Source organism: Ambystoma mexicanum, chromosome 9 (genome assembly GCF_040938575.1).
Source record: "Ambystoma mexicanum isolate Mex_15411 chromosome 9, UKY_AmexF1_1, whole genome shotgun sequence".
Lineage (NCBI taxonomy): Eukaryota > Metazoa > Chordata > Amphibia > Caudata > Ambystomatidae > Ambystoma > Ambystoma mexicanum.
The window spans coordinates 675,423,529-675,449,515 of NC_090931.1; the positions used below are offsets into that span (position 1 = coordinate 675,423,529).

The 25,987-nt window shown below is 42.7% G+C and overlaps 1 protein-coding gene across 1 annotated transcript in view; it reads left to right on the top strand.

The window, feature by feature from the left end:
• Positions 1-25,987, top strand: part of LOC138488500 (cyclic nucleotide-binding domain-containing protein 2-like) — an 808,593-nt gene that overhangs the window by 288,780 nt on the left and 493,826 nt on the right. The window contains exon 4 of the mRNA XM_069615519.1: positions 5,170-5,223. Coding sequence (XP_069471620.1) covers positions 5,170-5,223 — 54 coding nt within the window. The remainder of the gene's footprint in view (positions 1-5,169; positions 5,224-25,987) is intronic.

The following is a 25,987-nucleotide window of genomic DNA, read 5'->3' on the forward strand; positions in this document are numbered from 1 at the left end:
TTGATTCATTATTGCGCCTATATGACAATGTGAAGGAAACTGTACAGGGAAAGGCTGAGAAACTGTGTCGATTGGAGCAAGGAATGAGTAAGTTGCTCCAGAATCGGCTGGATCAAGAAAATACTCCTAAACTCTTTGCCTTGGGCTAGGAGCAAACAAGCAATTGTTACAACAGCTGAATCTACCAGTATATAAAATACCTGCCTCCGGTACTGGTGACTGTGGAGTAAGGAGTTGGAGTGAAGTCCAAGGAAAAATACATGTCACAACACAAACCTCCACCCAGCTGGGTCTGAATGGGGAGACAGATGCAGATCACCCTATTTCTGAAGATAAGAGCTTTGAGGACGTAGAAGGCTCTCAAACACCAGATTCACCTTCTCCTCTCGTAGAATTATGTGATTATCAGGAGACCTCCGATATGGAAGTATAGAAGTGCAGAGGGGATTTGTTGGAGAGCATCCCACACGGAGATCTAATTAAACAGAAAATGATCAGGAACAAGAGAATTGGGTAAAAGACTCCAGATGGAAAAAGAAGACTAAAACTCAACAGAAAACGTCTAAACATCTACCGGCTCCCAACGTTAACAGACCAAAAAATTCAAGGAGATTTTTGGAGGCCCTTTCGACAAGAGAAAGGTAAATCAGGGATTCTGCGAAAAGAGTGACAAAGAGCAAAGTAGATAGGACAAATACAGGGGTCTCCAGAAAGAAGCGATCTAAAATTATGGTTTTCATAGAAAAACCTGGGCCCCCTATGGCGGAGGTTGAAAGAACAAACACTCCAGAACAAGAAACCCAGAATGAAGTAATTGTGATAAATGAAAACACTGTTCTGGAGGAAAAGAGTGTGGTTGCTCCTACTCTACCTAGTGTGCCCTCGGGAGGACCTATAACATCATATTGTGATACAGAAATCACAGGAGGCCCACAAAAAAGGGACAAACAAAACTTCCAGGGTACAGAAATGGGATGGAGGTGAGAGAACAACAAAAGAAATTCTCACATGAATAGGGGGCAAATAATTAGGGGCTTTCAGGCTGTGCCCCAGATCAGAGCATTACGCTCAGAAGACATATTAAAAGTGGCCTTCCTGAAAAAGGGAGCAGAGCGGTCAGTCTGCTACTTTGCATCAAATCTAATCGCCCAAACGGTATGGAATAATAGAGAGGCCCTACAGACAGTAGGCTACCAGCTGGAGAAACTCACCTCACAACAAGAAATTGATTATTTTCTAAATCCAGCTGGTGGAAATGACATTGCCACGAAAACAGGAAATGGCGGGAGATAAAAAGGACGATTGGGCATGGTTGGAGGGCGCCATAGAAATGTTTAAGAGAGCAAAGGCCAACCAGCAGCAACTTTGAGGGTCCTTAGACCACGGTTATGACATGGAATATCTGCGGGTATCGCAAACTGCTGGGGAAATCCATGTCTGCCCTTAAACCAACAAATATTATATTGTTGCCGGAAACCATGGCTGTGGAGTGTCATGAACTGGCAGCTTATACTACCTACTGCAAATCAGCAATGCAGGGCGGGGGCAAGTGTCACCCCAAAGGGGGGATGGCCATAGCTTTGGAGTTAAAATTGGATTGTACACATTGGGGGATTGAGATTCATTCAGATGATTTGATGGCAATTAACATCTGTATCCCCCAGACGAAAGTGAACCTGCTGATTATAAATGTTTATGGGAACTATGCAAGAACCTCTATCCTGGCCATTCATGGCTTCCTAGATGCTCTGTTTTCAGGTTGGTTGGGGAGATCAGAAAATCTGCATGGTGTTCTTGCAGGAGATTTAAATGCAGCTTGTGTGAATTCTAAAGGGGGTCAAATTGTGGCCTGAGAGGAAGGGGGGGGGTCAAAATCAAAGAGTAAATGCTCAGGGTGGCTTTGGTCTACATTTCTTGTGAGCTGGGACATGTGTCCCTGCACCCCTGCAGAATGAAATATTGAGGCATTCTACACCTGGAGGAGGGGAACAAAAGATTCCTGGATTGATCACATTTATCTCTCGACTAGTTTGGGCAAAATATCTGACGCTCATACACGGGGGGATTGTTGGGGAAGTGATCATCTCCCCATACATCTTACTATGCACTTACCTCTAGGTACACATGATCTTGTTCCTTCCCCAGCTTTTACAACTTTAGCGAGGGGGGCGGGGGATACCATAAAATGGAATACGAAGGCAAATAGAATTCTTATTGAGGCTTGGAAAAAAGAATTGGATTTCATGTTGGAAAGGGGTGAGGAACTAAATTCTGGCAATTATAACACCGAGTTGCAAAAGGGTCTAGTGCAAGTCTCTGGCAAGGGTAGTTTTCAGGGGCACCCTATGCATATTAACAACTACGACATAAATATCCAAAAGGCAAAGGCAAAAAAGAGAGTTGATATTAGAGCATGCTATATAGTTCAAACTACGCATTTCCTTTTTTGGAAGCAAAGAGGAAAATCATGCTAGAATATAAGAGATCACTGAAACTCATTAGGGGCGAAACACGCATCAAATGAAATCGGGAGATGGTAGAATCTCTGGTTGGCAATGATGCACCAAACATTTGGTCAGTTATGGGGGATGCCACGAAGGACAAAACCTCAAATAGCTGGGAATTACCAGATAAAGGCCCAAGATTGGGAGCAATATTTGAGTGAAAAGTACTCCCTCACACTAAATGAAGAGGTTTATGACTTTGGGGGAAAGTTGTTGCAACAGACAAAGGTACTCAATTGGGACCTTGAGGGTGATCGCTGGACTATAGGGAAAGCCAAACCCTCAAGAGCAGTAGGGCCTGATAACATCCCTTCCCTAATAAGTATAAAAACATGTGGAGTTCTGGGCACCTCCTCTCTGGGACTTTTTCAAACATTTTCACTCTCTTACAGGGTTCCAGATACCTGGAAACAATCCCTTACTCTTCCTATGTACAAGAAAGGGCATGGACAAAATCCAAAGAATTTTAGACCAATTGCCTTACTTGATTACTCCAATAAAATCTTTGGCACCCTGCTTTTAAAAGAACTTAAAAGCCAGATTAACACACTTAAACTATTAACAAAACATCAAGTGGGTTTTTGCTCAGGGATGGGCACCCCCCTAAATGCCTATACTATGGCTCATTTGCGAGCAGCCGTGAAGAAAAAAAACATTGGGCACTGTATACATGGCCTCCATTGACTTGTCAAATGCGTTTGACACGGTCAGTAGAGGACGGCTTTGGGCAAAGCTTGTGGCATTGGGTATTTCTCCTCACTTAGTTTAGCTGTTCACACTCATTCCTACTGATTCCACAGTGAGAGTGAGATTGGATAGGGGGGGCAGTGACAGCCCAGGTAATTACATCATTTGGGTTGAGACAGGTATGCGTGGTAGCCCCCACCCTCTTTAATCTTTATACATCAAATGTAAGTAGACTGTGGAAGGGGGGGCCTTACAATCCAGGTAAGTTTGGGTACAGTAACTTTGGACTGGTTAGCTTTTGCTGACGATATAGTTCTTTTTGATCTTACTACGATCGGTCTGCAGCAGAAGCTGACCATGTTCCATACATACGTGGTAGAAAATAATCTAATAATAAATGGGCAAAAATCGAGAGTACTAATTTTCTCGACAAAGCAAACCCCAAAACTATGGTATGGCGGATGAGGGATGAACGATTGGAGAGAGTAAACTCATTGACTTACCTTGGGTATGAGGTTGCAAATACTACTTCCATTCAATCTGGGTTTCAACATATTGATGCTAAATATAGCCCACCCTTAACCAAAATGAAACGCATACATGCCCAGCTAGGTCACTTTACTTTGAAGCCATTAATACAGTTCTACTTGTTACAGGTGGACCTACTATATTATATGGCCTCGACATTAACTTGAATGATTTAGGTGATTAGCTAAATACTACACAAGGCATGTTATGGAAATAGACCTTGGGTTTAGCAACCTCATTACCTAATTTAGTGGTAAGACATGAGTTTGGGCTTGTATCTCTGTCCAACAGAGCAATTTGGTAGAGGCTATTAAACTACACTAAGTTACTGAACCAACCTGCACAATCTTTGTATGAAGGGTGGAGTGTAGAAAAAATCGTGATTCTGAGTCTTCAGTTACCAAATTGAAACAACAAATGCATGATCTCCTGTTTGACATAGGCTCCTCCAAAGAAGAGTTGACGATAAATCCATCTAAGGTAAAAAAAGAAACTATTCCATAATGATTGGACAAAAACTAAAGATGAGTTGGTTAAATACAAACTTTGCAAGGAATATGCAAAACTTAATAATAAAAGGGAACAGCTTGCAAAATACTTATTTTTCCTTGCCCATAACTGCAGAGCTTGTATCTCCGTTTTCAAATACATCAGTTGCTGATTCTAGAGAGAAGGAGAGGATGGACTGAGGAGGGGGAAAATATAGGATGCAGGCTCTGTGGGAGGAGAGATATGATAGAAACAATAAAACATCTGGTGTTGGGCTGCGTTGCTTTGAGAGAAGCCAGAATAAAATACCTCAAAATTGAAGTAGGGAACTAAGTCTTGTGGTGCAGTCTTGTGAGAGGGGACATACAGAGCTTGATCTTGGCCCTGTGCAGTCTGCTCTCTACGATTCTGGGAAAACTGGAAGGCTCAAAGTTGGGTGTAGATGAGGGAGGGTAGGAGGAGATTAAAACATTTCTGTGTTTCTTTTGTATTCTCTTTTTCTCCTTTTCTGCTTTCCATGCGCTTTGCTCCTTATATCTTCTTTTCTTGATTCATTTAGTTTTATTTGTTTTGTTTTTAATATGTTCACATTTTGTGATGTTTGTTTTAAATGATTTACTGTGAATTGTTTCTACATGCTTGTTTTGTGGAAATTAAAACCCCATAAAAGAAAAAAGAAAAAGAAAATGTACACACACAATAAGTAGATCATTTAATCTGTTTGAGAAACAGATCATTGTGTTCCTTGAATGAAAAGCCATTTTTTTAAGAATGCAACTTTCAACTCTCATGTCCTCCTCTTGGGGTTAGCTTTTTTGGCAGACATTTTGTTTGCAGAAAGAAACCTGAAATGATGAAGTGTCAGACAACAATCAGTGTTGCTGCCCTAATTGTGTGACATAGATAGTTAAAACATAATTTTTTGATAAAGCGTCTTACTTTGTTTACTCTTCCTTTATAGGGTTTAAAATACAGACATCTGACATTTGGCCTCAGTCGGTTCAAGAGTAGGCAGGTAAATCTGAATTCCTTTGCAGTCATTTGACTATGTTGGAGAAAAAGTATGATTTATGAATTTTGGAAACAAATGGTCAGGATTACTAACACATTTTAAATGTATAAGCATTACCTCTGCATCATCAGTTGTAATTTGCAGATATGCAATTTTTGTTTTAATTCATTGACAATAACAATACATCCACAACTGTGCAAATGTCAAAATTGCTGAAACTTTAGAGTTACGGGATGCTTTGTGGTCTAGATAATTGTGCTGTGTTCCTTAATCCATGTGTCCATTTTGAACCCCTGATTGCACTAGAGTTCCCACACAGGGATACCGCACTGGTGCGGGAACTCAGAATACGCAAGCAATGGGGTGTTTTTCCTTTTCTTTTACCGCAGGCATCAAAACAATGGCCGTGGTGTGATGTCCTGAAATGGTTTGTGTAACAGACACCCTCAAGGGTGCATCCCACTCTGAATGTCTACTTATTTTATATGATACAATTTCAACCTAGCAATATATTTACAATTGATAATATACTTTATTAGAAAATGAATTTCAAAAAAGAAATACAAACATTCTTATAATGTGTTATCATCATCACAGAATAAAGTCCTCCTTACTGTCTCATGTTTTCTTCAAGCGGATGTTAAAGGTTTTTCAGTGGTATGTGTCACGCCCACGCCCCTAATTGTCACGCCCAGAACCACTCCACCCAACAATATCTGTATTAGGTCCCCCTCCCAACAGCAGCAATCTGCTCCAGCGGTTCCTCGCTGTACAGGAAAGGCCGCGGATGTGGCAGCTATGGTCACCGTGGCGTTGGAAGTCACCATGGTTTCCCGAGGTACACCCGTACCAAGTCGCGGACCGCATCCGCTCTCCGGTCATGTGATCCCACGCAGCAACGCTCACGTGACCAATAAGGAAGTTCTCCAGTATAAGAGAATGCCGGCCGCACTAAAATAACGCTTCTTAGCTGCTTTCATTGCGGTGAGTGGCGTATTTGGATTTCTGGACTCTGTTTGCCGGTTTTTGGACCCTGTTACGTTTTTTGGACCTGATTCGGCTCCTTCCTCCGGACTTGCCGATTTGTCTTTTTGTCTTCATGGTTTTTGGACTATTTCTGGCCATTGGATTACAGACTTCTTCTGGACTATTGTTTGGCAAAAGTTATTGGGGAAGGACACTGGACTTCTGCTTTCCAGAGGCTTTTCACCTTCCTCCTTCAACCATGACTCCTGGCTCCGACCTCTTCAAGTGCTGGTGAAATCCATCAACTACAGCAGGTATTGGGGTACTGCAAATCGCTGTTAAACCCTGCTATCATCTTGCTGCTGCTGGGTCCCCTTCCCCTCCATTGTCCATCCCAGGGAGGGAGTCATAGGGATTCGCCTCATCTACAAATCCTCCACTGGCAGTCTGTTGGTAGGTGTCATTTCATTTCTTTTGCTAGAGATTATTCCTTGTATTACTTGTTTTGGGAATTTACATGTGATTGACTGTTCCTTTGCAGCTGCCCGGGTACCTGTTTTCCTGCTCTCGTCACCTGTGGCCTCAATAACTGGCTAGGGATTGGTTCTGGTTCCTCCCTGGCCAGTGCTTGGGGACGGAGGTATACATAGTCATCGCAGAGTCTATCCTTGACAGACTGAGAAGCCTTCCGCTTTGGCTATGGATGCCGCTGCTGGGGACCCACTTGCTGCCTTGGTGCAGGCAATCACAGTATTGTGAGCTGATATGTCGGGCGCGACGGCCGCCATTCATCAGCGGTTGGATGCAATACAGAGTGAGTGCCATGCATTACCCGCTGACCCTGAGTTTGGGGATGCACCTCCCCAGGCGAACCCTCCCAGTCCAGCCCCACCGCCGGCACCTGTCTATGTACCTACCCCATTCCCTCTGGCGCCCCCCGAGAAATTCCAGGGTGACCCCTGTACATTTTGCACCTTTTTGAACCAATGCAAGCTCCACTTCTTGTGTTGCCCAGAGGCCTTTCCAGATTCCACAACAAAGGCTGCATTCGCTCTCTCACATTTGGGAGGTACAGCGGCTGCCTGGGCCAATCCATTATTGGAGGGTGATAGTCCCGTTTTGTATGATTTCCACTTATTGGTAGCTGAGATGACCCGAGTATTCGACACTAGGCACAAGGCCCAAGTCCGTGATCTGGAGTTGTTAGAATTAACCCAGGGAAAGTCCACTTTGGTTGATTACATCACCCGCTTTAACCAGTTGTCAGTAGAAACGGCCTGGCCAGAGAACAAGAAGGCTGTGGTGTTTTACTGGGTGCTTAGTGATGCAATGAAAGACGCCCTGGCTGTGGTGCCTTCCTTACCAGCCCAATATCCCGAGCTCGTAGGCCTGGCCGTACAGGTGGATCCCCGAAGGGTAGAGAGAAGACTGTAGACGGGAAAGCCCGCGCCTTTCTCTCCTGGCCCTTCTTCCAGCGACTCCGTTGGTGACCCATGCAGATTGGGGTTATTCGTAGTCTTATCACAGCTACGGAAAGGGAATGCCGTCGTTCCTCAAACGCCTGTTTCTATTGTGGGCTCAACGGCCATTATGAAAGGGAATGCCCTAGACGTCCCAAACCCAAACCAACGGTTTTTCAGAAAGCTCGTCCCTAGATGAGGGGGGACGGACGGGCTTACCTTTGACCCCCTCAGGATACCAGTCCGGTCTTATGGGACCTATGTTGATTTATGCCCTTTTGGTCTCCAAAGACAACACTCGCCACAAGGTAGAACTAGTTATTGATTCAGGGGCAACGGGTAATTATGTGGACATTGCCTTGGCTGCCTCACTTAACTTGCCCCTTCAGAATAAGCGACGGCCAGAACCTTTACAAGCTGTTGATGGTTCCTCTCTAGTGTCAGGCCCGATCAAACAGTAGACATCCCCATTGACGCTGATTATCCAAGAAGTACATAGTGAGACCTTGTCCTTTGACCTGATCTCCACACCCCAGTTTGGTCTCATTCTTGGCATTCCCTGGTTACGAATCCATAACCCAATTATCGACTGGTCTCGGGCGATATATTCTTCGAATCTGCCCATTGCCAGAATTAATGTCTTGTCTCTCCGGGTGACGTAGTATCACCTTCACAAGTACTGGGTGCATTGGCCCAATTGCAGCTCAATGATGAACAAGCCATGGAACTTGAACCACCAAACCATTGTGTGGGGGCCGCTGTTTCTGGTGTTCCTATGGAATATCATGACTTCCTTCTCGGAAGTCTTTGATAAGGGGTGCGCCGAACATCTTCCACCGCACCGGTCTTAAGATTGCCCATCGATCTTGTCCCTGGGATGGTTGTACCCTTCTGGCGGATCTACACGTTGTCACCCACTGAAGATCTAGTCCTGAAAGAATACCTCCAGACTGCTCTAATAGTGGGTCATATTCGTCCTTCCCAGTCTTCCACTGCTAGTCCGATATTTTTTGTGCCTAAGAGAGAAGGAGATCTACGTCCATGTGTGGATTACCGATGCTTTAACCAAATAACAGTAAAGAACCGATATCCCATTCACCTTATAAGTCCTCTCCTCGATAACCTCACTCATGCCACTATCTTCACCGAGCTTGATCTCAGGGGGGCATATAACTTAGTCCGAGTCAGACGGGGTGATGAGTGGAAAACCGCCTTTTGCACCAGATACGGCTTACATGAATATACTGCCATGCCCTTTGGCTTGTGTAATGCCCCCGCAACCTTTCAGCGGTTCCTGAAGGACATATTCCATGACATCATCGACTCTTATGTTATAGTATACCTGGATGATATCTTAGTATTCTCACCAACCCTCCAGTCCCATGTAGGTCATCTCCGAGAAGTCCCCCATAGACTCAGAACAAATGCCTAGTTTGCGAAGCCTGAAAAATGTCTTTTTCATGCCACGGAAATAGACTTCTTGGCGTTTCACATTACCTCTAAAGGGCTTTCCATGAATACAGCCAAAGTCGACTCTGTTTTGAACTGGCCTGTCCCCACAACAGTCAAGGTCTTGCAATCATTTCTTGGGTTCGCAAACTTCTACAGGCGGTTCATTGCAGGATTTTCTGCCATAGCAGCGCCGCTGACCAGTCTTACCAGTCCACGGAACCCCTACATATGGACACCAAAACAGGACGAGGCGTTTAATACACTAAAAGCGGCTTTTACATCAGCCCCCATTCTGCAACATCCTAATGCTGATCTTCCGTTTGTTGTAGAAGCTGATGCCTCTTCATATGCACTAGGCGCAGTCCTTTCCCAGGCTTGTCCTGCCACTGGGCTCCTCCATCCCGTTGCCTATCATTCCCATAAATTTACACCAACAGAACAGCACTACACTGTCACAGAGAAAGAGCTTTTAGCTGTAAGGGATGCATTTCAGGTTTGGAGGCACCATTTGTTAGGGGCCAAACATCAGATAACTGTTTATTCTGATCACCGTAATTTCCAAGATCTAGCAACCCTGAAATGTCTCAACAGTTGGCAGGTACGTTGGCACCTGTTTTTTTCCGCCTATGACTTCCTCATACGTCACCCCCCAGGCGTCGTCCATGGCAAAGCAGACGCACTATCGCGTCTGCCAGGCGGGGAGTCCCTTCCAATCTTTCCTGATACCTTATTGGACAGAAAACATGTTATCTGCCTTTGTACTCCACCCGTTAGTTTGCTTGACACCAATGGGTTTCCCTACATCCTGACGTCGCTGACGAATGGAGAGTTTGCCTTTCGTACAGGACCGGTTGTATCTACCTACCCAGGATACCCGTGTACGGGCGCTTGAATGGTCACATGACGCCCAGATCAACTGGCATCCAGGTCAAAAACTAACCCTTGCTTTGTTACAGAGATGATGTTGGTGGCCCTCTATGCATGGGGATGTTTGTAATTATGTGTCTAGCTGCTCGATATGTGCTCAGTGTAAGAACAGTAAGGGCCGTCCCTTAGGAATGCTCCAACCCCTGCCCATTCCCCCACACCTCCGGCACACGATCACTATGGACTTCATCACAGATCTGCCTAACATCCAGGGCCACGACACTATTTGGGTTGTTGTAGACGCTTTCACAGAGATGGCACGCTTTATTCCCTGCACAGGTATTCTATCTACTCTGACCTTAGCCAGTCTGTTTTTCCGATCTATCTTCTGTCTCTTTGGGTTGTCTTCTGTTCTGGTATCCGATAGAGGTTCCCAGTTCACCTCCCGGTTTTGGCGCTCCCTCACTAAACTTCTGGGTATTGACGCCCGGTTTTCTTCCTCCTATCACCCTGAAACGGACGGACAGACAGAGCGTGTCAACCAAACATTTGAACAGTACTTAGGCTGTCTCTCCTTGCAACACCAACACTCTTGGTATCAAGTGTTGCATGTGGCTGAATTTGCCTACAATAACGCCCCGCATTCCGCCACCGGGTTTTCCCCCGTTCTATACCTTGTACGGCCAGCATCCCCGGGTCTTGCCCTTTCCCGAACTCTCTGCTGCTCATGCCCCTGCTGCTGCTACTTGTCTTAGGGATTTGAGGGGCATTCAAGCTCAGACTATTACCCATCTTAGAGAAGCTCAAGCTACCGTGTGTCGCTCGGCGGACAAAAAAAACACTCCGGTTCCCTGCTATGCTGTTGGTGATAAGGTCTGGTTGTCCACCCGGCACCTCTGTATCCCTGGGTGCTGGAAATTGCTTCCTCGTTTTGTGGGACCTTACCGTGTCACTAGAGTCATCAATCCGGTGGCATACCGCTTGTCTTTGCCTTCTGTATGGCGTATACACCCTGTGTTTCACACGTCCCTATTGAAACCCTGCCCGCCTGCCATGAGAGCCATATTGCCCCCTGGCCCGCTTGTGCGAGGCGTGTCATGGCCACAGCCCCTGGCCTTGGGGCTCGGGGTCTCTGGGCCTAGCCACAGTGTTCCTGCAAGGCCTCAAGGGCCCAATCATGCCCCTCTCGACTTCTCCTGGAGCCAGTCCTGGCGCCTTTGGCGCCAGGCTCATATGACAGATGGAGTTCCCATTGGGGAATGGACCAACATGTCTGCCCCCACAAGGTTCGGTTCGGAACTGAACCGTGCAGTCTAGCCTCTAGGGCGTGGTCCACCCTGGAGGCACCTGGGATACCTGTAGGCTGTTTAAGCCATGCCCGAGCTGAAGCACGCGCTTCGCGTTCTGCACTCGCAGCGTGACGTTCACCGAGACCTGCTCACAGCATTCCAGGCCTACATCTGGGGAGAGAAGAAGAACACCATTATTCCTCCTTACCTGTTCAGCTATCCAGCTCCTCAATCGCTCCAGAGTCTTCTCTGGAACCTGTCCTTCCGCGCAAGCAATATCCTAGGGGGAGAGAGAGAAGAGGACCATTTAGTAATCGTTTGTCTTCTGATTCCCACGCCCTTCAGACTCCCGCTTACCTACCGAAGCTCTCCTGGTATTCGACAGTGGTCCGGACATCTTCCACTCTACGTCCCACTTCTATTTGATCGCACTTCTTCCAGGAACTTCTCGGCGACCTACAAGGGAAGAACAGCACAGGTTAGCCAAATTCCAAAGACGCTCATAGCGCCGCGCTTCGCGCATTCATTTACCTTCTCGAGCATCGCCCTCTCCATCAGCTTGACGTCTTCATCATCCTTTCCGCACCTACGAGAAAAGGAGGAGGTTAACAGGGCAACTACTATTACAGACACACACTCTTTAAGAACTATAGACTTACCTCAAGAGCGGAGTCGCAGCAGGACTGGACTCCCGGGCCCACGCCAGTGAAGTAACTTGGCTGTAAGGTGCCCAGCGACAACACGCCCCTGCACAGGACACTAGGACGGAGAGCGCACCTTATCTTAGATACAAGAATAGATCCACGGCAGAATGAGTCCCCGGGGGAGGTGAATCCGAATCGGAAGCGATCCAGTCAAGGCAGGTGGCGTCTCTGTGGATACAAGGTGAGCGTTATAGGCGCCGCGGACGAGTATGAGGTCAGTGGCATTCTGGGTTCCCGAATGCGCAAGGGGATACTTTATTATTTATTGGACTTGTCTGGGTTCGGTCCAGAGGAAAGGTCCTGGAAGCCCGCTTCTAATGTACACACCCCAGTCCTGGTTTCCAGGTTTCATCGGGACAATCCGTCCAGCCCACGTGGGTCCTTGGGGGAAAGGGGTTTGGGTTCTGTCATGCCCACTCCTGCAATTGTCCCACCCAGAACCACTCCACGCAACAAAACCTGTATTAGGTCCCCCTCCCAACAGCAGCAATATGCTCCAGCAGTTCCTCGCCGTACAGGAAAGGCCACAAAGAGCTGGTGCCCGCGGACGTGGCGGCTATCGTCACGGTGGCGTTGGAAGTCACCATGGTTCCCGAGGTACACCTGTACCAAGTCGCGGACCGCATCCGCTGCCTCTCTCCGGTCACGTGATCCCACGCAGCGCCGCTCACGTGATCCTGTGAGGACATGCTGACGTGAACAATAAGGAAGTTCTCCAGTATAAGAGAACCCTGGCTGCACTAAAACAATGCTTCTCAGCTGTTTTCATCATGGTGAGTGGCGTATTTGGATTTCTGGACTCTGTTTGCCGGTTTTTGGACCCTGTTATGTTTTTTGGACCTGATTCTGCTCCTTCCTCCGGACTTGGCGATTTGGCTTTTTGTCTTCACGGTTTTTGGACTATTTCTGGCCATTGGATTACAGACTTCTTCTGGACTATTGTTTGGCAAAAGTTATTGGGGAAGGACACTGGACTTCTGCTTTCCAGAGGCTCTTCACCTTCCTCTTTCAACCAGCACTCCTGGCTCTGACCTCTTCAAGTGCTGGTGACATCCATCAACTACTGCAGGTATTGGAGTACTGCAAATCGCTGTTAAACCCTGCTATCATCTTGCTGCTGCTGGGTTCCCTTCCCCTCCATTGTCCATCCCAGGGAGGGAGTCATAAGGATTCGCCGCATCTACAAATCCTCCACTGGCAGTCTGTTGGTAGGTCTCATTTCATTTCTTTTACTAGAGATTATTCCTTGTATTACTTGTTTTGGGAATTCACGTGTGATTGACTGTTCCTTTGCAGCTGCCTGGGTACCCGTATTCCCGCTCTCGTCCCCTGTGGCCTCAATAACTGGCTAGGGAGTGGTTCTGGTTCCTCCCTGGCCGGTGCTTGGGGACAGAGGTATACATAGTCATTGCGGAGTCTATCCTTGACAGTATGGCCGTACCGGCTCAATTGTGATTTGAGCCTATGACAGCAATGAGGATTCGACTAGGCTCAAAAGATTCAAGCCGTTTGGAGCAAAGGTTCACAATGGTTCAAAACTGTCTTACTGGATTACGAGCCGCTCGAATAGATTCGAGTAATTGACGGTTTAACTGGGCTTGTATACAGTACTTTGGTAATACTGAATTTTACAACACTGGACCAGTATTCTAGTATTCAGTATGGCTAGTGTCTAAGGAAATTATATAATAGGGTCAGAAAAATGAATGAAAATGGAGAAAGCGCAGAAGATGCACTTTCTTCATTTGCGTTCATGTTAGACCACGTGTCTGGGGTTGCTGTTGGTACTCTTGATCAGAGGAGAATTGCCTAGCATTTCGGTGCTGGACTGCCCCAGGGCAGGACACAGACTGATATGTTTAGGATATTTCTCCTCTGTGAAAGATAGTGAGCTAAAGACTCTGGGTAAGGCTCTTGTAACCAGGGCTCATGTCTGGCAGAGAGTCTCCCAGGACCCCCCTTGTTATTTAGAAATGCACAGACCACCTTATTCACAAAGGTGGCATGAGAATTTCATGCAGGGTTGTGCAGCAGCACAAACAATCCACTGGACAGCCAGACCCCTTGTATGCATTAGTGTCAGGAGCACACTCACGACACTAATGTATGACAGGCTTCTTCACAATAACAGGGTCTGCCCATCATTATGATTTTTTTTAAAAAGTATTTCTATCCCTGTTTGAGGGATAGACATGCAAATGGGACAGCATCAGTTTATACCACTGCTGTTACATTTACAAGAAAATGCAAGAGAGTGGTGGTCAATGACCGTGTCATTCACTGTGCACCTCCTTGCGCTAATTCCAAATACAGGAAGGGTAAGGTGACTATTTTCTGCGCATTTAATGAGTATTCTGTTTGTGGATTCAGGTTATGCTTTGAAATGCAAAGAAACATCCCCTTATTCTTCCAAATGTGAAAAGGGCATCTGAATTGCACATTAGTGATGCACACATTCAGACTCCCTTTGAGAATAAGCCACACTTATTTTGGCGCAAGTGATGAGATTCGCAATCACATCTTATCACTTGCATCAAAGCAAAAGATCACTGTATCCACAAATGTGACTTGAAAAAATCAGGAGGGGCTGTGCGTCAGCTCAAATGATGCACTGGCCAGCCCTTTCATAAACTAATATATTAAAGGCTCCCAGTACTGACGTTGCTGCTGGAAGTGCATTTTACAGTAAAAGCCAGTCATTGTGAAATGTGAAAAAGAAAAAGGCCTTTCTTACCCGGTTTGAGAGATAGAAACGCAAATAGGACTATAGCAATTCATTTTGCTGCTGTTCCGTTTAAAAGAAAATGCATGCCAGATTCTGAAATGCACATCCATCTTGCACATATTCCAAATAGGCAAAGGGGAATGCAACGATGTTCTGCTCATTTCAAAGAGCATTCCATTTGTGGATTTGGGATGCACTTTGAAATGCGCAGACACACATCCTTATTGGCCCATATGTGCAAAGTATGAAAAAGAGCATCTGAATGTGCGCATCATCGATTTTAACAGTTTTTTAACCCAATTTAAGCCATGTTGCCCTGTGGCTCGAATTGGGTCAACCCAACTTCTGGTGACTCAGACATTTACCGACTGCTCGATTTGACTCACAAGCTATCTCTATGGAGGCTCCAATGGTTCGAGCCGATTCAAAACTTTTCTTCAGAGGTTTGACCCAGCATTGGAGTAGAGCACTTTAAGACTCGCCTATTATTATTTTTTATTTTTTTATTTATGGTGCATTTAGTCACAAAAATTGACCTTTTACAAAGTGTTTTTATATCAAATCATTAACAACTCTGCAATTAATTATTTACATTTCAATCATCTTCTAAAGAGAAGTAATAAAAGTGTTCTTTTACTCAATACATTAAAATCAAAATAACTCATATTCACAATTCATGTTAAAAAAATGTCCTCACTATAACACAGAAAGCCTAAAAATTCTGCAACATTCAATCCTTGTTCTTAATTATGTATAATGGCAGTGATATGATTTTTATTTCCTTTAATAATTTTAATAATGCAATGGACAATGAAATTCCTTTTCCTGATGATAATCTAAACAAAAGATCCTGGGTTGAGATCCATGTTATATCATTAACATAGGGTGAGAAATATTTTTCTCTTAGTGTTAGGATGGATGAACATGAAATTAGTATATGACGTACATCCTGAGGGCATCCCGCTCCACAAAGGTTACATTCCCCATGCTAGCATCAGCTTTATTCCAGATTTGTTCTGTCTCTCTAGTTCTTACCAGGTCTAATCTAAAATGCAGCAATTCGTTTCTCCACTTGGAGTTTGGAAATCTTACAATGTATGCTAATACATACGAGCTTGATTTCTCACATATAGGGATATTTTTGTTGCCCTTTATGTTACTGATCAAAGCTCTAGTCTTAATCCAATCTGAGCGCATTAGTCATTTTTTCACTTTCTCTGTATTATCAATTAAATTCAGTGTAGTACATTCACATTGAGCTAAATTATTTTTGGTGTCATCATCTAAATCACTCAAAAATGTGTTTTTTTCTGTTTTCAAACAATTTTGTATGTTTTCATATAGATATTGATTTGGTGGAACTAGGATAAATCTTCGCATAGTTAGCAATTTCCAATAGTAATGTGACTGTAATGATTGCAAACCAAGTTTATAACATAATTTAGCAATTGGTAGGGATTGCAGTAGATTTAATGTTGTTTTCCACAATCAACTTTCCAATCGATCCCAGTTAATGTTACGTGAGTGAAAAGTACACTCCATGCCATACAACAGTACAGGTACAATTTTTCCTTTGTATAATTTTATCATAGGACGCAAGGAGAAACAACAATATGCCGTCAATAGTTTTTTCAATTGACAAACGTATTGCTGTATTTTCCTTTCTAATTCTTCTGTCAGGTCTTGTAACAATGGTTTTGAGCTCAGATTAAAACCAAAATATTTCACATTTTTAGCTGTTGGAATTAATTGTTCTGATATATGCCATTTTACCTTCTGAGACTTTATATCAGGTTTTCCAAAGATAATTATAGTAGATTTTGTTGGATACATCATTGGTTTTCGCGTATTCTTCCATTGCTTAAAGAAGATGTTTTAAACCTATTGGGGTATTGTCTATTAATGCTATATCATCTGCGTATGTGAGTAGATGAACCTTACTTTTTCTGATTGTAGGGGACGCGAATACAGCATTTTGTAGAAAGGGACCCACATCAGCAAGATACAGATTGAACAGTACTGCTGCTAGGAGACACCCTTGCCTTATGCCATTATTAGTCTGAATATCTGATGAGAGGTCTCCCTGCAAGTTAAATCTCACCCAAATCGACGTTCCAGTGTGTAGTGCTATGATTATTTGTAAAAGTCCTTCAGGAATGTTCCATGATCTTAATTTTTGCCATAATTTAGACCTATTCACTAAATCGAATGCCTTTGATAGATCAAGAAAAGCTATATAAGTTGTCAAAGATTGTTTTGTTCAACTCTGAGCATGTAAGATTTTAATCACTAACCCATTTAAAGAAGTGGATAGTCCTTTTCAAAAGCCGACCTGATGTTTAGATAGTATTTGATGTTTTGTAACCCAGCATTGTAATTCCTGAAGGATAATTCCAGCAAAAATCTTACTATCGCAATCTGTAACACCTATTAAGTGATAATTTGAGGTGGCCGATATATACCCTTTTTTGTGAATAGGGATAGCACTGGCTTGTTTACATGAGTTCGGTAATGTCTTACTTGTTATTATTTTTTTAAACACTTTTGTCAGAATAGTAGTACAAGTGTGAGTATCTGATCTAAACATCTGGTTTGTTTTAACCATTTGGTCCTGCAGCACGCGATTTAGAGGCAGTCTCTGTAAGATTAAGAATGTCATCTTTGTCAAATTGTAGGATTCACTCGCATTGGTTATCAGAATTAAAACCACCTAATTGGGGCTCAATTGTATACGTTTCATGATAAGTTTCCCATGTAGCAGAGGGAAGATTACAAATTTGTTGTATACTTTGGGATTTGTTTTGATTGTTTATTAATGCCCAAAAACATTTTGTTTCTGAAGGTAGTAAGGTTTTTAACATATTTTGACCAATATTTGTAGATGTTTTTCAATTTGTTTTTTTAACATTGAAAGAGATTATATCACCTTCCTTTTTTTCAACTCTCTTTTCGATTTAGGTTTTTTTTTGTATGTAAATTTGTTGGTCGAAAGTGTTAGCATGATGTTTTGGTTGTACTATTTTTTTGGTTTGTGGTGGATTTAATTCCCATGAGAATTCCACATATGAACCTGGTGTACTTAATATATCTATTCTCTCAGTTGAACCTTGTGTAAGTAAATTATTTGATTTTTTATTTAGCTTGTGGCCTTTATTTTTAAAGCCAACTATTCGGTTTCCTTTTGAATTCAACAAAAGTTTTGGATCATAAGTCTCTTAATTTATATTTTTTCCCAATGAGAAAATAATTTGTAGCGCGTTATGGTCACTTTGTTTCTAAGGAAGTACTTCAAACCATTTACATCTAAAGAATAATTCAGAAGAAACAACTAAATAATCTATAGTGGAGGAGATTTCCTTATTGGACCAAGTTGTTGCAGGCGGATTGTCAAAGCTAGTATTACCATTCATAATATACAAATTCCACATGTTCAATAGTTCCTCCCACAATTCTCCATGATGATTACTGATAGAGGATTTTGAAACTAGTCTAATGGCTGACACACAACTTGCATTAAAATCTCCTCCTATGATTACTGAGTCATTCGGAAACTTGATATTTGGCTCTGTTAAAATTAAGCAAAGATCTTCAAGAAATGTTGATAATGTATGAGAGGCAGGATTCCAATAAATGTTGAATAACAGGAGCCCTTTATTTCGAGTATCCCATTTGATGGTACATCTGGATACCAATATACCTTGTATGCCTTTGCTAATACATTCAATATTGTTAACCATAGTATTTTTCATTGCAATTAACAGACCACCTGATGGGCGTCCATGCTTAGAACTGATAACTGATTGTGACAGGATTAAGTAACCATCAAGATGCAAATAATTTGGGAGCCACGTTTCCTGAAATAATACAATATCATGATCTTTGAAAATTATTTCAGCAATTTCTTTATGCTGGAACTATAAAGGCCCATGGGTATTCCAGCTTAAGAGTTTTAAACAATACACAGTCTACGGCTGCATATCTGTATTTGTCAGTCATTGGATTACTTGTGTTAAAATTTCCGGCTCTTTTATTTGTTTCTCGTGTTTAGATTTTTTGTTTTGATTTGTATCATTCTTAAAAGAATTATAATTTTTTTGTTGATCATAGTGCTCAGGTAAGGTAGTGAAGATCTCAATTCCTACCTCTTTCAGTTCTTTAGCACATGCCATAAGCGCTTAAGCCCCTTCTGCAGTTTTCAGAATTAATTCAGTGATGTACGTTGTTTTTTCGTACGGAAATGACAATCTTTCTATGTCATCCGATGAAATAAGATATAGATCTGGAATTCTTTTTGTATATGCCATGATATTGCTTCTGTTTAAAACTTTTTGTTTAGTTGTTTGATCTGTTGTCCTCAGCCACACTGCAAATGGTTTCTTCATGACAACAAGTTTACTGCTTGATTCAGCAAAAGCTAAATCTTGTGATGCTAATAAGTTGGTTTCTCTGTGCCTAGTTGGTTCCTTTGGTTGAATTTGCTGGTCGGCCTTGCACTCTAAATTTTTACTTTTGTCTGTTGGTTTTATGTAAGGCTTTTTACAAAAGATTGGTGCTAATCTTAATACCTTTATTTCAGTATTATGTTGTTCTTTATCACCAATTCTTCTGTTTGTGACCCAGTTTTTGTTTTGTTTACCTCTATCCTTGGTGGTGTTTTTGCTATAGAATCAGGGTTATTGACATCTAGACTGTTTTGCCAGCATATTTTGATGGTACTTGTGATGTTTCTGAGCTGGCATATTTGGATTTCTTTGCTTTTTGAATATTTTCCTTGTTTACATTATCGAGTGCTTTAAAAAAGTTTTTTGCCAGCATTTTTTGTTTCCTGCTTGTTCTTTCCTTTGAGGATTCATCAACAATGACAACATCTGCTGGTATACCTTTGATTTTCTTTTTCCCCCTTTTTTCAAATTCTTGCTATTTATTAGGGAACTCTTCTGTGATGTATCGGTTTCCCTGCTTTCATCAGTCACTGTAGCTGCTATTGGCATTTCTTTTCCATGATTTGATGTCGCTGATAATGTCGCAGTTTTTTCTGCCAGTTTTAATTTACCAATATCTGGATTTTTAGGTTAGTTTGATATTTGATCATCTGTAATTTGTGCCAATCTTAAATATTCTTCAAGAATAGATGCTGATTGAGGGGTATGATCCCCTTCATATGATTCATTCATTTTTTGGTTAGGTACAGTGGCTTCTGATGTTATTGCAGAATTACGTAGAAGTAGTAATTATTTTACATCTGCTAAGATCAATTTATTACTGTTTTTAAATTGTAAGAGTTTATTAGCCAAGAATTTATGGGTGCTGTTATGCATTGATTCCGTCTGAGTTGTTTTTGAAGAATATTCTTTGAAATAGGTATGAAAGGCTGCATTAAGACCCACTATATTAGAGTTGCGTTTACTCAGTTCTTTCGTCATCTCCATGAGAAAGCCAGAATAGGGTTTGACCTCTCCTTTCAATGTTTCAAAGACATTGACTAATGATGTCAATACAAAACGCAACGCTGAGATTTTATGTTTCTGGAGTCTCTGATGATTAGTGGTTTCTTTTTTTTCCCTCTGGAATCCCCAATATAGGGTTGTTATCCATTGGAGTCCCAGTTTTTGTATTTGGTGTTTTTAATATTCTAGGACTCAGTTGTTTCTCTAATGGAGATAAAATAGTAGCACTATTGTTAATTTCTACATCATGTATTTGATTCCTACATACATTTCCAGTGTTTTCAATTAGTATATCTTGTCGATAAGAATTGTTCAGATCACTAGGCTGTATAGGGCTTGTTGTCCATGAGAACTGTTCAATGGCATTTAGACTACGTGATCTTGTATGCTTTTTATTGTCAAGATTATTTATATGTCTTTTCATTGTAGATGTAGAAACTGTAAAATCAAGTTTATGTATTAGAATTTTCTTTTAGCAGTTGTCTTTGCCAATTTGATGAAAGCGCTAGTCTTTATGTGTCTGGCCATGTAGAACATGATGGTAGACATTGGGTTTGTTTTTCTTTATTTTCTTCCATTCCTGATATTTTCTCAATAATTGTGCCACATGGGGCATGTGTTTTGGTCATTGTTATCACTGAATTGTTCAGATTTGTATTTTGAAAATTAATTTCTGGAGCTCTTAGGTCATCTTTGTATGTTGAACTTCCAACATTTTACATTTTCTCAAAACAGACTGTACTCAATGTTGACTTTGATTTGTTCGTCTTAATTACTTTCTACACATGGACAGAATTTGTCCGTTATTTTTCTGTTAGTCCAGGGCTCAAGTAGCAAATTATGTTGACAGTCACTCTGATGTTTAACAAACACCATGATCCTTTAAAACGTATCCATGTAATGTTTTTTAATTATTATAGGCATATCAGCAAGTATTCTACGTAACAGGCACGAGGTTCAAAGGCAATTAAGCCGGCAGTCACCTCGGCCTATCACGCACATTCACAATTGTTTTGATGGGGCTTTAGAAATAAATAGCGGTCTCAGGGGATGTCTGCACAAGTAGCTTTTTTTCTGTTTATACGAGGCTCAAAGGCAATGAATGCCGACAGTCACCTCGGTCTATTGCGCACAATCATGATTATTTGACAAGGCTCGAAGTGTAGGTAATAGTTACAACAGATATACACATCAGTAACTTGTGTTCATTTGTACAAGGCTCAAAGGCAATTAATGCCAGCAGTAACCTCGGTCTATCGCACACAATCATGCTTGTTTGTCAAAGCTCTAAGTATAAACAATGGTCACCATAGGTATTGTAAGCGATATTCAATCAACACTACAGGTAAGTCAATGCCTAGTCTGGGATGCTGAGGAAAACCCTTATTGATATATTTTTATAATCAGTTCAGTACTCTGGATGACAACCCTTGTATAACACCCCCCTCTTAGAATCCCTCTGACCCCACTGAGCCAAGAAGTAGGTTTGTTTTGCAAATTAAAAGGTATATTTGAAAAATTAAACAATATATATATATCACACTTTATAATAAATTAATATCTGATAGTACACTTAGGCATATGATGTTGATCAACAATGGGTAATCTGGCACTAGCACACTTCTTTACAATCAATGAGGAGTTAGTATAGGATGGATAAAGTAGCAAAAATACTTTTATGGTTTCAAGGGAAAAGCAATGAGGAACAAAATGCAGTACAGAAATACTTGATATGATTTTAGCAAAAGATAAGATAATCACTTTTTCTCTGGCAATTTACCCCCCTCCCCTATGCAATGTAAGAAATGGAAGGAGATGGAAAGAGGAGCACACAGTTCTCAGGAATGCAATCAAATACAATACGAAATTCGGTTCCCCCCCAGCAAGCTTAGAGGAAGCAGGTAGGAGTTTGAAACACAGGCCCAAAATGCTTTTTAAATGTGATGGCAATGGATGGGAAAATGTGCCAACTGATTTTAATTCCTCTAGAGATTCAGGGTGAGTGGGAGATGCGTGTTGGTATTAGTTCAGGCTCACTTTAGCAATGCTCTATGATTTATTACCAAGTTGCAACGGATTTTAACAAAAGAAAGAATGGAGCTCCTATTTTGACAAGTGGAGAAATTGAGCCAAAATCGCAAATCGCGGTAAATTTCGCGAGTGCGTGAATCGTGATTGCGGAAAAAGTATAAGGAGTAGGAAGTCGGTTCTAGGCTTGTTGGAAAGCTTAGATTCTAAATTTCGTTCCTAGCCCAAACGGTTCCAGAGATATGGACGATTAAATAAAGGTCGTTTTTTTGGATTTAAAGTAAACTCAAAATGACAGGTGACAGCTTGCAGCTGCAGAATTGACAGGTGACAGTTGTACAGCTTTAAAAATGACAGATGATACGATTTCTAGGAGGCAGTTCTACTTAGGTTAAAATAGTTTGGATTAGATTATTTTAACTAAGAGATTGGTTCTGCACAGTTCTGCTAGGGACTCACAATATAAATTTGAAATAAGCCTCGCCACGGATCTGGTCAGGTTTTGGACTGGACTCCGGTTCTGGTCTCGGCACTTCACAGTGATCTGGGTCAGCTCTCTGGTTCTGCTCACAGCGGTCTGGGTCACTCTGGATCTCTGGTCTGGTCTCTGGCAATTGTTCTTGGCAAAAGAATTCAAACAGCTCGCCCGGCTGTGGAATAGTTTGCAAATGATTTTAAGGATGCTGAGGCCTGCTGAGAAGAGTTCTCAGTTTGTGGGTTTAGGCCCTTGCTTTAAGTTCTGAAGTAAAGTTCTGGTCTTTGGAGATTGATGGATTTGAAGTCTGGATCTCTGGATGTGAAGTCGTCGGTCAGCATGCTCCGCAGCAAATGGAATTGAATGTCTCTACCTGTCCCAGCAGTCTCGTTTTATGTGTTTTGAAAATGGGTGTGTGCCTGGGCCTAGCTAAGCCTGCCCCTCTCTACTTGTCATTGGCCCAATTCTCCCCTCTCCCATGATTGGGGGAAGGAAATGGATTGTCATCATGATGAGGTCTGTTTATGGGTCAGAGGATCCTCCCCTGGTCAGTTTGCCCACAAATCTATATTTGATTCAAATACATCTTTCCCAGATATATAATTTGTTGACATTACATGTGCACATTATATATTCCTTATGGTCCATGCTTGTCCGCCTCTGATCTTCCTGGCGGCTTGCATTAAAAAATGACAACATTTTGCGCTTTTTAACTGGTTTTGCAATATCGGACATTTACCCAAAATTACACACATGTGCGCAAGGAGTATGGACATTAATTGATGAAGTGTCAGATTTTTAACATGCAGACATTTGGAGTGAGACCCTATTTTCCGCTAGCAACCCCCCAGAATACACCACAGGGTCCTAACGCCTCTCAAAATGTTCACAGAAAAATCACAAAAATAATGATATTACTTATATAATTCTGACAAGTCCGCACTATGAGTTATCTATCTTTTTAAAATTATGCCCTGGTCAAAAAGGGGTGTGGCTTCCCACATCGCAGGGTGGAATAACTGGTTTATCCACTTCCCCCAAGCTCAGCTGCTAGCAGAGGCACTGCCCCTCCCAGTTTCCCCTAAGAGGAAGCCACTTTACGACGCCCCCAATATAACATTTGCCTGAGTCAAGGGAGTTGCATTGTTCTGTTCATTCCAGTTCCCAGGTGCTCCACCCCTAATCTAATCAGAGAGGTGACAACTCCTTTTGGCAAGGGGCAGCAGGATGCAGCTAGGTCTGGGAAGAGTGGCTGAACAGGTTTCTCCTGTCGGGGGTAGTTGTCAGGCAGAATCCAGTTTCACTAAGCCAGGTTTCAGCTAAATGTCACTTTTTGTTCCCAGTTTTCTACATTCAAATCAAACTGACCATTTGTACCTATACATTAAATAATTACTTCCTTCAAGTCATTTCAGAATATGGTTTTACATTCTTCCACCTCTTAGCAAGTGTTTCCTTGGTCTGGTTTTATTTCATTTGTGCAGTTTTACACAAAAGTCTGGTGGTTTTAAAACGCCGGCTTTCTGATAGTGGTGAGTACTGGTAATGCAACCATTTTTGGGATTAAGAAAATTAATTCCCCACAGTTCTGAGTTGCTTTTTTGGCAGTCAGCATTGCCACTCCCAATGGTTTCAGGGTACTGTGTGTGTAGCCCAATGGTGGTTTTAGGCAGTGCCCTCCTGTGCTCACAACATAGGCAAAAATGGGTGGCAGCCTATTCTTCATGTTTTTCCTGTGCACTCTCTGGGGAGTTCTGGCCATCATGATGTTTTCCATGCCAGTACTGCACAGTTTTATTGTAGGGCTTGGATGCATGGGTAAAAACAGCCCACAAGCCCCCCCTCTTGCGATGGCCATTCTGTCCTTTCGCTGATGGAACTCGCAAGATCTGGGATGTTCGCCTCCTCTTCTCCCAATTCCATGGATGGCAAAGTTCAGCATCGTTTCCTCCCTCCAGTCGATTAATCAGTTCTCCTTGCTGGTCCTGATAGGAGGATTGGGCGGTACCCTGGGCCCCTCGGGTCTCTGCTCCCGGTCCCCGGTCGTCCTCCTTGGTCAGTCTCCGTGGTTTCATCTCTCCTAGGATGATAAAGCAAAGCGGCAATACATATTCGTAGACATTTCTTCACCACTATTAATGGTGTGGCGAACATATACATTTTATGAATCAGAAGATATGAACATATACATTTTCTTTTTTAAATTAGGAGACAAGAACATATATGTATACAAGGATCACAGAATTTTATATGCTATATGTGGAATATTTTAGGGTTGGAACTGAATTACTCTGGAGCGGCCCCCTCTGGGATTCCAGTGGATTCCTCCAGTTGTTGCAGAGTGTGCCTGGGATGGCAACACTTTAGCTGATTTATATGTACCCACTTGTCTTCCCCTTCCGCCAGACTGCCTTTGGGGATGCAGATCTTATAGGCAACAGGGGAGATCTTGTCTATAATTTCAAACGGTCCCTTCCATGTAGGCAAGAATTTTCGCTGTTTGGCCTGGTTCATTTGGAAATTGTATAGATAGACCCGATCACCCACCTTATATTCCTTTCGGGTAGTTTTTAAATCATAGTGGGTCTTCATGCTCTCGGCTGATCTTTCTAGATTCCGCTGAGCATAGGCAAAAGCATGCTGAAGGTGTTTCCTTAAATTCTCCACATACTCATGAGTTGTGGAGGCATTTATCAACGTTTGCTCTTGGGTTCTGTAGAGCAAATGCTGGGGAAGCACCATCTTGCGTCCAGTCATCAACTCAAATGGTGACATTTTGGTCGCAGATGAAGGGATAGATCTGATGGCCATTAGGACCAGAGGTAATCGGATATCCCAACTTGGCCCAGAATCTGCCACAAACTTTTTTAATATGCTCACAATGGTTCGGTTATATCTCTCCACTGCTCCAGAAGAAGCTGGCCTGTAAGCAATGTGTAGCTTCCTTTTAACCCCCAGTATCTCCCACATCTTTGTCATTACTTCACTGGTGAAGTGGCTACCCCTGCCTGACCCAATCCTTTGAGGTAGACCAAAACGGGAAAAGATGTGGTTAATCATCAGGGCAGCTGCTGTTTCTGCCTTGCAGTTTGGGGCTGGGAGACATTCCACCCACTTGGTAAACAAGCATGTAACGGTCAACATGTACTTGTTTCCTCTAGACGAGCGAATCACAAGGCCTACAAAGTCGATTTGCAAATCTGACCATGGCAGTGTCATCCCCCTCTTTTGGAGAGGCGCACGGTGTGTGAGGGATGATGGCTGAAATTGTGCACACACAAGACACCCCTTCAAGTATTGGTCGAGGTCCTGCCCCATGTGTGGCCAGTATGCAACCTCTCTTACGATTTCCAG